The sequence below is a fragment of the Mercenaria mercenaria genome, chromosome 2, assembly GCF_021730395.1.
Source record: "Mercenaria mercenaria strain notata chromosome 2, MADL_Memer_1, whole genome shotgun sequence".
In the NCBI taxonomy this organism is placed as follows: Eukaryota; Metazoa; Mollusca; class Bivalvia; order Venerida; family Veneridae; genus Mercenaria; species Mercenaria mercenaria.
Genome location: NC_069362.1, coordinates 2,447,479 through 2,464,407, shown reverse-complemented (window position 1 = coordinate 2,464,407; position 16,929 = coordinate 2,447,479). Strand labels below are relative to the sequence as shown.

Here is a 16,929-nt window from a genome sequence, read left to right as displayed (position 1 = left end):
ATAGTTTGAACTAGACATTCCTTTTTTTGAGTTACCTTGAAATTGTTTATCTGTCAGTGTGACAGGTCTTTTAATGGCAGAAGATTGTGCATGCAAATATGCTTACTTAGCTTCGTAGATATTAACGTACTTGACTAAAGTGCCTAAATAGCCCCAGTTAGTTAATTGTTTCGGAATAAAATCATGTTGATTAAAAAGAACAAAGACATATCAAAGCAAATTATCGGTTAAAGTAATTTGAGCGCAAAGAAGTGAAAGTGAACAAAATGAAAAATAAAAAAAATAAAAATACAAAAAAATAAATAAAAAAAGAATAAAGATAAAACAAAAAACATAAACAACAACAGCAGCAACAACAAACAGCTATGTTATATTTATATGGCTATTTGTAATTTCCATTGAACATATGTTGTTGGTAACTAAAATCTGACTTATACTCTTTCATGCAGATCAGTAAATTAGTGCACACAAACCTGTTTTTTTAATCTATATAATAAAAAAAAAAGCATCTGCTTTTTCCCAAAGACAATCCTTATCTCCCTGATTGGCCCTATATATAAATCAAGAAACAAGCCAAAACAATTATAATATTTAACAGAAGGACTGCTTTTCGTTTAAAACAAAACAGGATTTATTAGGGACAATGAATGAAAAAGTTTTTCTGTTTCCTTTATTTGCCGCTTTTCTGACAGCGGCAATGGAAGTTACAGAATTAAAAGAAGAATCTATCTTAACAATGGTTAAAAGGCAGGAACGTGTAATTGGTGAATTGCTTGGCGAAATAGAAGGAATGAAAGTAATACAGAAACACGATCGCGAAGACATAAAACGTAATGGTCAAGAAATTGCCAACTTGAAGAAAGAAAATGAAGAACTGAAAGCAGTTATTGAAGCAAACAGTAAAGGACATGACATGCCTGATCGGAACCTTGCCATAGTTCCAGATGTGATTGAGATTGAGATGGACAAAAATTCCGAAATAATTCGAAAAGCTTTTAGCAAAAGAAGTAATTAAAAATATGTCATTAATTAACATCATTCTTTTAACTAATAATCACCATTAATAACAATATAACAATTTGACAACGTATATTACTATAATAGTATGATATAAAGATTCACAACTCAAATATATTTGTATTTACATTTGAGACTTTCTTAACCACGTACGTAACTTTTACAAATAATGCACCTTACTGATACAGAGCGGGCTAGTTTTATTTCGACTATTAACTTTCTCCACGCATCATCAAGTGTGAAAGTGTAGGAAAAAGTTAAATTCAAACCCAATAAAACATTTTGTTTTGTTTAAAATAGTTGATAACTCTTTTTTCCATTTTAACAGGTTTTACAACGGCACCTACTCCTACACCTACGTCTCCAAAGAAAGCTGCGTTCTCCGCGAAACTCTCTCCCTACAACCATAATATAGGTAACTTTGGAACGGTAATATTCGAAAACATTATGACAAACATAGGGGGACACTACTCGGGTGAACCGGCCTCTTCACTGCACCCGAAGATGGAACTTATTTCTTCGTTGCCACCATATTTTCCTGCACGGGTGGGTATTTTGAGACGTACCTGAAACGAAATGGTGAATATTTGGTATCAATGCATGTTGACGACAAAGATGGACATGAGACTGGTGCAGCTGGTATTGTTTTGGTCCTCAATCGCGGCGACAATTTATCTGTTGGACACAATGGTAATGAAGGGACATGCGTCTATGGGGAATTTTCAAATTTCTCTGGATTTCAGATTTGAAATAAAGCCATGTTCCTGACATGTTGCACATTGAATGAATAAAAAGATATAAAAGCAAATCCACTGTGTTTATTAAAGTGCTGTCTACAGGTCTGTCTAAAATTTCAACCCCACAGTCGTTTTTCAAAAAAACATAATATTTATGCCAAATTATGGATTAAATTATGTTGGAGTTTATTTCGTATGAAGTGGTTTTCTTTGCTGAGATGCTATAATGTTTATTTTCATAACAGGTATATTTTGCGTGATATTTCCAGACAATAACATCAGGTTACACCTAATTTATATGATATATTTTTCACATTAATGCACTAAAATTCGACCAGGTTTGATCAGTCACATGCAAAAAAGTTATATTATACGTCTTGTTATTTATTATTTGATGTTTCTGACACAAGAACTATGGATCGATAAATCATGTGAAATGTTCACCAAATAATATAATGTACCATTTAAACTCGCCTCCTACAATTACTTATGCAAAATCTTGTCTCTTTTGCAAAAATATTATATGTGTTTCAACCTGATTTTGACTAAGCCGACATAGGGTTATGCGAAACATTACGAGAAAAACCGCTATGTACTAAAACTTTTAGACGCAACTGTGCCTTGTAACTGTGACCTTCATCTTCACGTTTTTCTTAGGTTTGCATTTATTTTATTCTCCTTACATCCATTCACCCGCTACTGGCACATTTAATTAACTTGTAGTTAAGGTTAGCCTTGATTAGGAAAACTAAGTTTATTTAAAGTTACATTCAATTTGGCTTATCCTTCGGAAGGAGGTTATTAAATTCGGAGTATAGTGTAAAACACAGAATATGTTCCGTCTTAAAAAGTCCCCGGATTCTTTAAAGCGACTGGTGAAAGGATTCTTATCACCAAGAAAAGAGTTTGAACTTTAGCTTTCTAGCTGTTTGGCCACATGTCTGCTCATTCGGTGAAACTATGATTCGGAAATATTAAAAAGAAAGATATTTTAGGGCCTAGAGCTCACATTGACATTCAGTGAGAAAGATTTATAGCCCTTTGTTTTTAAAAGGATATATTAACATGTATAATGTTCTTAGTCCATTTCTGTATGTAAGACGAGGTTCGAGGGGTTTTAGTTAAACATGGCAGAAATGTTAAGGCTATAGGGAAATGCGACCCTGTAAGTTTCAGTCAGATTGATTGAACGACACATTATACTTATATATGTATAGTACATATGTATTATTTTATTCCATTTTCCTTCCATTCGGACTTTTAATAGTTAACAAATTTCAATAACACGAGGTAAAAATGAGTGTAATGTGCATTGATAGGATGCTAGAAACATATTTTAATCATTAACTGTCACTGAAACTTACATTATTGTTCATTTTTGTGAAAGAAATGTGCACTATTTGTTAGGTCAGTCGCGGTGTAAATTTTGAACTTTCATTCACCGGAATTCTCCGTTTTATTACATCAATTACATTTTATCTACCCAAATGTTTTTCATCATTTGATTTAATACCATAAGAGATATATTATCTTTGTGTATTATTGCTCACATTTTATTGTATGTCGTATTATTCGTAATTTGACTTGGTCTTATTATATGACATAAGACCTAGCAAGGAATCATTACTTTATATCAATGTAAAATGTTTGACATTTAAATATAATGTAATAACTGATTACGATTATATTTTAATTTGATGTAAAATTCAAATTATTCGTTATTATATAATATACTGCTTCTTAGGCTAAATGCCTTGCAAATGTAGTTTCCCAGCTTTTTTATGGTATGTTCATTATCATGTTGAGCAAGTCTACAAGTTTCTGCATATTTGGGCGTTTCCAATAATACATAGGCATATATCTCTTTCGTAAAACATTAAATATTTTACATTCTAGCATAAAATGATATTCGTCTTCTAAAATATTGCAAGCACTGCATTTTCTTTCAATCAACGGCATGCTTACAGGTTTGGACCATCGACCAGTTTCAATAGCGAGCCTATGTGACGAAACTCTTAACTTTGTTAAACTGGTACGAAATTTTCTTAGGTTTAAAATGTCTAAACATAGTTGGAAAGTAAAACTTGATATATATTTATAAAATGTGGCTCTGCTTGAGTCAGTTAATCTACCAGACCAGTTTTGTAAGAACTGATCTTTAATTCTTTGTTTAACATTACATAAAAACAGCTCGGCATTTCCCACATCTTGAAAAAACCAAGCATCATAGAATCCAAGAGTACATAGTAAATCTTTTAACAAGGAACACCAATTTTTCTTATTTGGGTTAATATCAACGTCGTCTTTCAGCATAAGATAAACCTTTTTAGTATATTTATTTTCATTCCTTTGTAATAATTTTACCCAAAATTTAATTATGTTAAAAATCTATGACACTGAAACGGCATTCTGCCCAGCTCTCCATAAATAAAGTCATTCTGAGTGTTTTTCTTTACTCCCAGTAAACGCTTACAAAACTGTAAGTGAACACTTTCTATCTTAGAACCATGATTAAAACCCCAGACTTCACTTCCATAATTAAGAATAGGTGTAATGAGTTTGTCAAATAATTCTAATCTATGTTTAACAGATATTTGCGTAAATTTATATAAGTATTTGTTCATCTTAAAGATAGCCTTTAAGGCTTGACCGCTGAGTGTACTTTGTGCCTCAGAGAAAGAACCACCGGTGGTGAACACAATACCTAAATATACAAACTTATTTATTATTTCAACTTCCTGATTATTATAATAAAAACAAAGATTTGCAGGTAAACGACCACCTTTTCTGAAAACCATAATTTTTGTTTTTAATGTGTTAACAACTAATTTCCATCTTTTACAATATTCTGATAAAATTTCTAAACTATTTTGCAGCTCAGCACTGCTGTTTGCAAATATCACTATATCGTCAGCATATAATACTAAAAATACTTTGAACATGTGCACATCTATGCCTGAAAGGCCATTTTTTATAAAACTGTCTTCTATGTCATTTAAAAACATGGAAAATAGAAAGGGAGATAAACATTCGCCCTGTCTAACTCCCAACATGCAATCAAAAGAGTTATTTAACTTATTACAGTATTTCACCTTAGACTTGACTGCAGAATAAATGGATCTAAGTATCTCTAATATATTTCCTCTGATTCCAAGTTTTATAAGTTTTGACCACAAATTATCTCTAACTACATTGTCAAAGGCTTTACTAAAATCAATAAATGCACAATATAACTGCTTATTGCTATTAATCATATGCGTAATAAGTCCATGTAAAACAAAAATGTTATCTGTTGTACCCATATTTGGTCTAAAACCCGATTGAGCCTCAACATAAACTGAGTACTTCTCAGCCCATTCTGATAACCGGTTGTTTAAAATTCGTGTAAAAAGTTTTCCTAATGTACTTAATAAAGTAATGCCTCTATAATTATTTTCATCATTGATGCTTCCCTTTTTATGTAAGGGTACAACAAAACCTTCAGACCAGCTCTCTGGAAAGTATCCAATTTCAAATATTTTATTAAAAAGTGACAACAAAAAGGGTGTTAATACATGTTTTCCATGAATGAAAAACTCGTTTAAATACATATCTGGTCCACCACTTTTATTTGAATTTAACTGGCTAATAGCTTTTGATAATGATTGTTCACTAATAGGTACATTTAATTCTTCAAACATTGTACTGAATTCATCACGTTCATATCGTTCAATAAAGTACATAATATCTTCGTCGGGTGTAAAGAAATGATCATCAGGGTTATTTACAGATTTAAAATATTGCTCGAAAATATCCAAAGAAATGTTAGATTGCTTAATTCCGGCAGACTTTTTAAGCATATTCCAGTATAATTTTGCGTTTTTATGTTTAGCCTCTGCTAATTTTTGAGTTTCTCTTTTATCGTGATCAGTTCTACACCTTCGGGTACAATTTTTATATTGAGATCTAGCATTAACCATATTTAATCTATTGTTTTCAGATTTATCATGCTAATCTATATATATTTAACATTCTATAAAAAATACATCTTTTTTCATAACATTCATTTGTATACCAATTTTTACCATAATTTATATTTGTATGATCATTTGATGTGCATTTACTTGAAGTACGCTTAAATAAAGGGGACGCAACTCCACCAACAATGTATGCTAATTCATCTATACAAGAATCAATATCATTCTTACAGGTAGATTTAACAACATTATTATTAAAAGCTTCAAGTTTACTGATGGCCTCTAAAGAGGACAGCCCCTCAATATAGTCATCTTTCCGTTCACTAGTCCAAACCTATTTATCTTTCACATACCCACTTTCCTCACAAGTAATCTCAATGTTCGATATAGTTTTATTAAAAGTTAGCGTAAAGTCAATAAGACAGTGATCCGATAATATATTTGGATCGGAGACTTTAAACATATCGATATACGAAAATAAATTCTGTGTACCAATAACATAGTCAACGACACTCGAACCTCTATGACCTACAAAAGTATGACGGCCAATATAATTATCATCACCTACCCGACCGTTTAAAATGCGCAGACCGGTCTGTTTGCATAATTCTAATAGCATTTTACCGTTATCATCTAAATGCCCAGTATCTTGCGAATAGCGTTTCATCTCTGTATCTGTTACATAATCTTGTGGTAAAAAATCTATATGAACATTATTGTCATCTAACACAAAATCAGGACAATTTGAGGCATGCGCGTTCATGTCTCCACAGAGTAACAGGTTAAAACCATTTTCATACTCAACATGTAACTCTAAAATATGATCTAACAGTCTATCAAATGTATGCGAGTCTATCATAGATTGTCGACTACTATTTTCAGGTACAACATAACATAAACAAATAAATAAATCATTTTGAAGTGATAACTTGGAACCTTTAATTTTTATACATAAAATATCATCCTCGCTTTTAAAAACAAGTGTATCTGTACAAACGAAATCATTTCTAACATACACGATAATACCCCCCGATGCCCGTTTTGCTGTTGACTTATTCTCTGTTCTGTTTAAAACAAAATACTCAAAGTTATCTACATGTAAACTGCAAAATTCATTTCCCCAGGTTTCGGTAAATAAAACAATGTCATGCTTGGAAAAGAGTTCCTTCATCTCCGGGGAATCTAATTTATTTTGACGTCTTGTAACAAGACCTTGAACGCTCAGCAACGTACACCTAAGCGAGACCTTCTGATCGTTGGCCTAATGTCCTAGATTGTCACCCACAGTCGGGGAAAACCCAACACTACCTTCTTCCTGACTTTGAAAAGTTCTATTTATAGATCCAGGAAAAACCCGATCTTTACTATGGTCTTTGTTACGCACCGCGCTCCCACTCTGCTGTCTGTGGTATGGATTTGCTGAACTTGAGCGCTTCTCAGAGCGAGACACAGCACGTGAAACACGTGCGCGCCCACGCACAGGTGATGTGTTATTACTAGTAACTGTTATAGGCGAATTATGTTTGTTTACACAGTTTGAATGCCCAAGATCACTGACACTATGTACAGATTTGAGAATGGTGTTATCCTGATTTTTGTTACACTCTGCAGTATTCTCGGATGATGGAACGTCAGTAAATACGTGAACGGGCTCAATAATCATTGCTGGCGTTATTTTGGGAGCATCACCCGCCGTTGGCAAAAGCTCAGTTAGCTCTATGGTTTGCAATGTATTTAAAGGGGTATCAGATGTGCAGGTGTTCAAAGGAGGCAGGGACAACGTATCCTCCATAGAGAGCATCTGACGGCTGTGTTCATTGGGAGGTTGGACAGTGGTTGGTTGATACATGATCTTGGGCGATGGAGGGATTGTATATGAACTCGTTTCACCTTGAGGATTTACCTGTAACTGTGAACTGGTGATCTGTGGTAGCAGACCTATCGAATGTGGGGGGTCTTGAATCGAATAGGTTATAACCGGTTGTGCGTTGGATTCATATGGACTTTTACCTGGTCTGATATGCAAGGCTGGAGAGAGACCATAGAATCCATAGGGGTTTCAACCCGTTGGGTTACAGTTTTTGGAACGTTATTGCTAACAGGACAAGATTTATATGACATATCTTGAGGTGACTGGTGTGACAACCCATCACGGGGTTGTATCTGACTTGTGGCCGAAGATGGCTGTAATGGCCCAGAATTTGGCATAGAAAATGAAATTGGATTTGGAAAATTATTCCTGGGATCTATATAACAGGGAGCTGGGTATGCCACACTATCAGATATTGAGCTGGATGGAGGTAAGTCACTTTTCGTATTTGAACTTACACCGTTGTGTTGGTATATGTTTACCTGACTGCTAGTGGGTTGTGTTTGAACATGATTATATGCCGGTGGTAGATTGGGGCTTTCTTTTTGGTTACCTATTTTATTACTGGCCTGTTCTAGTAGAGGCAGTCTGCTAGCCCGTAAGTACCTATTCCAGTCTGGGAATTCATCGCATACCAGTCTGCCGTCTTGAATAAGTTTGGCCGGATACACGATCTGCACCTTTGATTTTGGAGACTGACTCTTTAGTTGTTTGTATTGTGGCCATAATCTACTTCTGGCCGCCTGTATTTCTCGTGGAAGGTCGAGGTCAATGGAAAATGGTGTTCGTTTCAACATTGTGACCTTACTCATTATCTGCTCAGTATCACAGAAGTCCCGAAAATTAACAATAATTGGTCTATTTTTCTGATTGTTTTGGTTTCGTTGAACTCGCTGTCCTAATCTATGTGCACGAGTAATATATATTTGAGCAGGGTCAATGTCAAGGTGATTTTCCATAAAGTCGCGGATAAGGGCGAAACAGTTCTTACCGGTATTTTCTGCGAAACCCCTAAATATGGGGTTATTCCTTCTCGACCTGGCTTCCAGATCAATAGATTTATACGCCAAAATGTTCATGAAGTCTAGTTGTTGATTTTGAATATTTGTCACCTGTGATAGCCTCTCGTTCATATTACTTATGGCATGCTGAAACTTCACTATGCTGCGGCTGCAGCTGACCTGTTCATTCCTGATGAATATGATTTCATCGAACATATGGATCATTTTATTGTCTAATGTGCTATTAACAAAATCTTGACGGGTAATGTCTCTGGATGGAAGATTTTCGAACTCACCAATTTCCCGCTCCTCCAAGATTTCAAATCTATTTTGAGTTATTAATCCAAACTCACTATTCCGCTCCATTTCGCTTTATATAATATCCGCAAACGAAGGTAAATTGTCAAATAAAACTTTTTAAAGTGTAAATATGGCTTAAATCGACTGATTTCAGTCTTTTTCAATTTCAATTTTCCTTGGTGAGCGAAAACATGACTACACTCATTTTATTGTATGTCGTATTATTCGTAATTTGACTTGGTAATTCCGCTTAGCGTCTTTTAGGAAGAGATTTCCTACCCAACTCTAATTGGCTTAGAGAATTCCTAAGTGCAATCTGATTGGATGAGACATCTCTCCTAATATCCTAAACAGGTCAAAGCTTATAATTGGAGCGACGTGCCTCACTTTGGGAAGGACAGTTGCGAATGCGCCATTATTTAAATTATTATTGGTCAAAACAACTATCATACAAATCCTAAATCCACTTTTAGAAAGTAATTTAGGAATCTTTCCTAAATATCGGTTAACAAATCTTACGTTCATTCAATTAGCATTATTTAAATACAACTATAGGAATAATTATATACGAAATAGTTTTAGTACGAAGTTTAGGAAATAAAATCTTAAACTTAGGATTTCATAGCTTTTAGGAATACAGTCTAATATTTACTAAGGCAACTGTCCCCATTTGCGAGCTGGCGCACTTCATGCATATGATTATTTTTTAGGATTTGGGATTGCTATTTGTATGTTATATGTCAGTTATAATGCATTATTGCATTTAATACAGAGTATTACAACTAATATCGTTGTCGTCGTCTATATCTTAATTGAAGTAATACTACTGCTGGTGTACTGAAACTCCAGCAGTCCTGTATATTATTAGAATATTTAACATTGTTCTGTACAATACGGAGATATATTTGGACGAGTACCCAGCTGAGAAAACCATATTGGCCGAGCCGATCAGCTGGGTACGAGTCAAAATATATCTCGTATTGTACAGTACAATGTTAAATAACCTTTTTATTCTATATCTATTTTATCTTAGTTTAAATTAAAAATGTTTCACTGAATATTGTATTCATGGCTTTTCTGTATTTTCCCAGCTTGGTATGAGTGCAAATATATATTATACAGAACAATGTTAGGCCCTAAATAACCTTTTGATTCTATATTTATTTCACTTCTACATAATATATGTAATTCATTAAATGTTGTTTTTCTGCGTATCAGTATTAAATGAATTATATGGTGCAACCTCCCTACAACAGCCATTTGGCGATATGGGTGGTTATAATACTTGACTGAGTTATTATGCCCGCAGGCATTGTCAGCAAGTTTGGTGAAGATCGGATGAAAACTGTTCGACTTAAGAGAGCGAACAAGGCTAAATTCTCCGTTTTACGAGTAATTCAAGGACCATAATCCAAGCGTGCCTGGTACAATTTGGCTGGTTATCGAAACTGGCCGAGATGTTATGCCCACAAACATTGTCAGCAAGTTTGGTGAAGATCCATTGAAAGCTGAATTAGAGAGCGGACATGCTTTGGATGCCGACTGCCCGCCCGCTGCCATTCATAATCTTCTCCATTTTGTTTCTTAACCGTTAAATAAAAACTTCTGAGGTAGCTATTCAGACAGTCAGGGCTGATATCTTCCAATTTCTTAGTTTCGTCCGGAACGGCTTCTTTTATCCACTTTTCAAATTTTCCAACATTTAATGATGTTTTTTTACTGTATTTTTAGGTTTTTGATTATTAACAAACGTGTTAATATCTAAATCAGATAGCATTGTCATCATTTAAATCGTTTTTGTGTGTCGTAAACAACAAACGACAATTAAATCCTGATTACAAGACGCATAATCAAACTCTGTACATAGAGCGCCTACTTCATCCGATTTACATTTACATTTTCACGCGTTTCGGGCTTTATCGTATGTTTAACATGGAACTGTTGAACCGTCCAAATACAGAAAATACGCACGTGCGTCCAAATACAGAAAATACAGGATTTTTTGTACGCACGTGCGTCCAAATACCGTAATATATTTTATTTGAATTTACGAAACTTACATGAAGATCATGGTTTTGATTGTGTTTTGGGTTGCCTGCGTCAAGGTCAAGATCATTGTTAATTTCCTCACAATACTTTCAGTTAAACATGAGATAAATGGTCCAAACCTGGTTTATTGGTAGCTTTCAAAGAGACCAATTTTTGTTTGTATTTTGGGTAGCTTGGGTCAATATCATTGTAACCAGATATAACAAAAGTGGTTTTCGATTAATGATTTAGTTAGGAATGGGCAACAATGACTAAGTTAGGAATTGGAAATTCCGATCAAACTGGATATAATATATAGCTCTCATGGACAGCAAAATTTGGTCGCATTTTGGGTAGCTTTGGTCAAAGTCTAGGCCAATATTACTAAAATATTTTATTAAGGAATGACACAAAACTTTACGGTAAAATTGGTTGCTTAGGTATCTTGCACACAGACCAAGAACAGCATAAACATCCCGGCTTGGGTGGTTCCAGTACTCTCGCTTTAAAAGCTTTAGGTGTTGTTTAATCAACCCTTGGATCTGGTACCTGCTTTTTAATTTTGTCTTTTAGCAGTTTCTGTGATATGCAGGCTCCATAACCACAGATCCCCTCTCTAAATTCCAGTTTGTTTAGTTCTGCCCTTTTTATTGTTTAGGGCATAGCCATTATATTATCTGGGCACCATACGCTGCTTTTCATGGAATTGCACTCTGCATCATTGAAGGTTTCATGTGCACCGCCGTATGAATACATCTGCGGATGTCTCTAAATTGTATTCTGGTACTTATAACATGTGTAAATGTTCTGCTCAACCAGTCCGCGAACAGGCTCAATCAAACCGAGCCTGCAAAATTTCCGTTTGTCGTGTTGGGCGACCTGCGGTTGTCCACTTTTTTATTTTGTTTGGGTCGCTGTCTTTGTTATACATGTAATTAAAACTATAAAATATTTTTACTCAATAATTTCTATAGGAAATGAGGTATGAAAGCTGAATATAATTTGAGTAAGGAATGAGACACTGGGACAAAAGGAGCGTCCATTTGAAAATATAAGTCTACTTTTTGTAGACAGAGAACTTTTTTAAAGCATGAACTTTTTATCCCGTTCTAACGGGGGATAGCAATTCACCGAACTGGCTTGTTAAGATCTATTCCGACATTAATTGCTGCTTTGCCTTTTTACATTATATTAGACTGTTGCATCCTACATATATTTGTTGTTATTGTATTTCCAAGTATCAACCATAATGTTACATTACTGCTAAGCTTTTCTTACAAATGTTTTGAAATCAAAACATATTTCATCGCATTGCAAGGAAAAGCTTATGGGAGAAAATCCGTTGTTTATGATAGTTATCTTACTGGTGAAAAAAAAAATACATCAACACAAACGGAATAACAACAACAATGCATTTAGTTGTATGAAGTCAGGTTGGAAAAATACAAATGATTTAAAAACAAATAGTTTTAAACCTTCAAAAACATTCTTGATAATAACCCTTATCATGCTGGACACGATTGATTCTGCCTTTGCGACCAGTGTAGATCAAGATCTGCACTGTTCGCCATCCAGTCAGTATCTTATTGGTAAGCACCCCTTTTAACAGTTAATGGTACTGTCCAAATTGAAAGATGGACAAGTTCATCATTGAAATTTAGCAGGATAAGGGATAAATATGTTGACTGGAAAAGTGAGCTTAACCACACGCATGGTATACAGAGCGGAAGGATATTACAGAGGGAGAAACAAGATAAATGAGTATTAAAGCTACAGATTAAGGCTGAACAAATTATTTTGATTTACGCAAAAATGATCAAAACGTGTATCTGACATTGCGAAATATCAAAAGAATTCAATTAAGAAATACTGGTGTAGAATATTTCGTTTCGAACATCCTATATATAAAAACAAAAAAACAAACACACACACACACACGAACACGCACACACACAAATCCGTTTACGACCATTAATTTTTTTTAACATTTGTATCCTGTTGGTTAATAGGATACCATGCAAAATGTCGTTTGTCAGTGAGTTGAAAATTGAAAATCACTTCACAAAGTGGAGGAAATATGATTGATTAAACCCGAAAATATGAAATTATCGCATTAATTTCATTGCCAACAGAATATTGCAAAACAGTCAAAAAATGTGTTTACAACTTATGTCACTCAAAACATTGGTAAGATGTAACCCATGCTACTCATATAAACAGACAGCACAACGTATTCAACAGTCTTACACTTTCTGAAATAAATTTTGTTAGTATGCAAGAATTGAACTGTATTAGTAAATAGAATTAATAGCACATATAATAACATTGAAAAAAATAATGAAAGGAAACACTTTTAGATGGTAGTGACACGAGTCCATTTATGCATAATTAGCGTTTCTCAACAATGATGCACTTTTTAAATTTTGTGGCTAATTGCAATTATGAATGATCGTATAAATAGAAAACCTTTGTCCTGTTTGTATTTTATTCTTTGAAAATATCTTTTAAAAAGAATTGGTCGGCGACTTGTAATAAGACAAGAAGTTCGTATCATTTGTGTTATTCTATCATCTATCTAACATTTTTCAATTTTTCAAATAGCATAACTAAACACCGCACTTCAACAATATTTATTTTGTAACATTTATAGAAACAGAGTTTCTTGCACAGACCTTGCAGTTTTAGACAGGCATACATATGACAGTTTTTGACCCAAATATGACAGATTAAGATGCAAATTGTACAGACCAGGTTTAATTGTACGAATGGTATGTTATCTCCTGGGATCAGTATTTTTACCTGTATCATTTCGACAATTGATATAAGTTATAGATGTTTTCCTTTTTCCATGAACTGTTTATAATTTCTCTTTTAAAATGCCGAGAGTATCTGTACGTCTGTCTGAGCAAGTATGGATAAAATTGTTAAAAATAAAATATATCAGAGGAACTTCTTCTATTCGAAGCATATATAGAACGCATCCAAGAAATGGAAGCAGACTCGAACTGATTGAGTCTGTTCATGACAGGTATGAAATGTGCAACACCCTAACCGCTCCCCTCTCCCTTGTATCAGATTAAGGGTACATCTATTATGTAGAGGTATTAAACAAACTATATAACCTCAAAGAACCATACAATATAACAACACTTCGTCTATGTTATCACCAAGGTAATTTGAATGGCTATTTATTAATAAGATCTGATAGTCCTAATGTTTCATGAGTTCACTTGAGTTCAGCACGTGGTCTTGTTAATGTTCCCTGTCAATTTGTAGATTAAGCTCGAAACTGACAGTAACTGCCTAGCTACCGTGTGTTTTCTAGACAGGCGAGTATTTAGTAAGTTTGATTGTTAGGAAAAAATCTTTTTTACTCAAATGACCAACTATGTACGTAGTTTCTTAGTTGGACGCTTGTTTTACACATGTTGTTTTTACAGAAAACCAGAAAACAATATTTTCATTCGGCCAGCATTAAATAAAACATATAACAAGGGGAACATAATGAATATTGCTAACTTGGCCTAAACAGATAGTGTAGACAGTGTCGTTTATTATTTCTAAAGAAAATTAGTTCGGACTTTTAAAAAAAGTCATAAATAGTAAAACCATATAATAGCACGTGTGAATAGGACTATTTCGATTTGTTGGTCCAGTGTAAAACTAAGCACAACATTTTTCAAGATTGCTACTGAAGGCAAGTTTCTGTGTGTATCAGTTAGGAAAAGCAGCTATCAATTAGCCAAACGAATAAAAAACCTGAGGTTTGCGGATATGCGCTGTTGTTAATTCTGGGGCGTAGGGTAAATGTGTTTATTCAATATTATTTTATAATGTAATATAATTCCACTACAACTAGTGTAGAAAACATCCTATCTTGATTTTCTCTAGTTACCAAAGGTTAGCATCGATATGAACAATAATACAATAATTCTGGCAATAACTATTTCCAGTATATATTGTAAGTAAGACAAATATCATCCTTGTAGCATAAGCGCAGTCTGCAGCTGTCAGGCACATTCCTTATCAATTACTTAAGTACTATTAGTATTTAAAAAGGTACTTTTAAAAATAGTTAATGTAATAGTGTATAAAATGGTTAATTTTGGTCGAGTAATGGTAGACGTCTACTTTAACAAACGGCCATTTATAATTCCTTGTGATCAAAAAGTACTTAATACATGTGAGCCGTGCCATGAGAAAACCAACATAGTGGCTTTGCGACCAGCATGGATCCAGACCAGCCTGCGCATCCGCGCAGTCTGGTCAGGATCCATGCTGTTCGCTTTTAAAGTCTTTTGTAATTAGAGAAACCGTTAGCGAACAGCATGGATCCTGACCAGACTGCGCGGATGATCTGGATCCAAGCTGGTCGCAAAGCCACTATGTTCATTTTCTCATGGTACGGCTCATGTTAGGTTTACATCTTAAGTATTCTTTTTAACTTTGACTTTTCTTAATTCTACCACAAGTATGTATGCCCAAGGAATGATATAACACAATTTTGTATCATATTGGTCATATAAGATTTGCATGTACAATTTTAATTTAAGCCGTATGTTTATTAGAACATGCGATTCTAAGCTGGTTTTTAGATGGTTCCTAACTACGATCTGTAATTTCGAACACGACAGCAAAGACATTTGATAGACGGAGAAAGGATGAACGAAATACTTTTGTGATGATGTTCTTATGTTTATGCAGTGTAATTTACATATTTTTTTCAGGACGAGAACCATTTCTTCGCAGCTGCGAAAACACACGTGTAAAAAATGTGATCCGGTAAAAGCTGGTCCTACAGGCGTGTGAGGATTTTCAGGCATATATAACAAAATTATCAATACTCGGTCCTCAGCTTTATTTATGAAAGTACTAGATTCTGGAGTGTCTGCTTTTTGCTGTTTATCATTGGGTTAAGTAATACATTGCATTAGACGGAAAAAGTTATAACAATTAAGATGACCCTTGCTTTGGTCTGCGAGTCTGAATTAATCTACTATATAAACAAACTGAACACAGGGATACAGAGATCAGACAATGTAGACAAATAAATTGGTGAATTCTTCGTCTCAGATTAGTTTTATTAGTCACGGCACATTACGTAGACATTGTTTTTACATTTCATATTGGCTGGACCGTTTAAGGTGACCAGTCACATTTAAGCTACATTTTAGGACAGTATATTATGCTAAAGGTTTATCTAAGGAACAAAGGGCCCATAACATCCATATTAGATTTATGTTAGAAATATGTTTTGTATTATTTTCTACTATTTGGTCTTATATCCCCCCTTTAAAATGGAAGTAATGTGTACACTACCTAAATCCGAGATTTCTCCTCTCATGTGACATTTGTGAGAACAAAAATGTAAATATTTCATAAAAAGCGTGTTATGACAATGGTATTTCTACAACTGTTTTCTCTACTGTCTTGTAGGGAAACGTATACACTTATACACAAATAAAGGGTTATTAGAACAAAATTAAACACAGGTGTAACACACAACCACCAACATATATGAGAGAGGAAGACTGCAGGGCACCGCATTGGAACCGTCGGTTGGGAAGCTTAAATCGGATCATGTTTCCAGTCCTCACCTTTTGGTCATCTACCATATTCCTGTACATGTATTACAAAACAGGTGAGTTCCTAACTTACATACAGGTAAGTGCCATGGTTGCAGCAAACGAAACACCAACATAAACCTACACAAACAATTGATAAATCAGTAAGCTTTATGGTACGGTGCCCCTAAAGTGACATGTTACGCACTTTTTTGCCACTTAGGTAATGTGAGACTTTTTTTATTTCGTTTAAACGCAATCATTTCGTTTTAACGAAATAACTATTTCGTTTAAACGAAATCATTTCGTTTAAACGAAATAACTAATTCGTTTAAACGAAATGATTTCGTTTAAACGGAATAACATTTCGTTTTAACGAAATAACTAATTCGTTTAAATGAAATCATTTCGTTTAAACGAAATTACACAAACCCACAAACACGAAAACACAGGAAT

At 34.3% G+C, this 16,929-nt stretch overlaps 1 protein-coding gene across 1 annotated transcript; it reads left to right on the top strand.

Annotated features, from left to right (window-relative positions):
* The first annotated feature begins 502 nt into the window (after positions 1-502).
* Positions 503-1,793, top strand: LOC123563072 (uncharacterized). The gene is made up of 2 exons (XM_045355650.2): positions 503-1,007; positions 1,346-1,793. Exons 1-2 carry the CDS (start codon positions 644-646, stop codon positions 1,585-1,587), a joined length of 606 nt encoding a protein of 201 aa, XP_045211585.2. The 5' UTR covers positions 503-643; the 3' UTR covers positions 1,588-1,793.
* Positions 1,794-16,929: the final 15,136 nt, after the last annotated feature.

Coding starts and splice junctions, on each gene's coding strand:
- LOC123563072 (XM_045355650.2), top strand. CDS start 644: ATGAATGAAAAAGTTTTTCTGTTTCCTTTATTTGCCGCTTTTCTGACA. Junction 1,008..1,345: donor AAAAGCTTTTAGCAAAAGAA/GTAATTAAAAAT, acceptor CCATTTTAACAG/GTTTTACAACGGCACCTACT.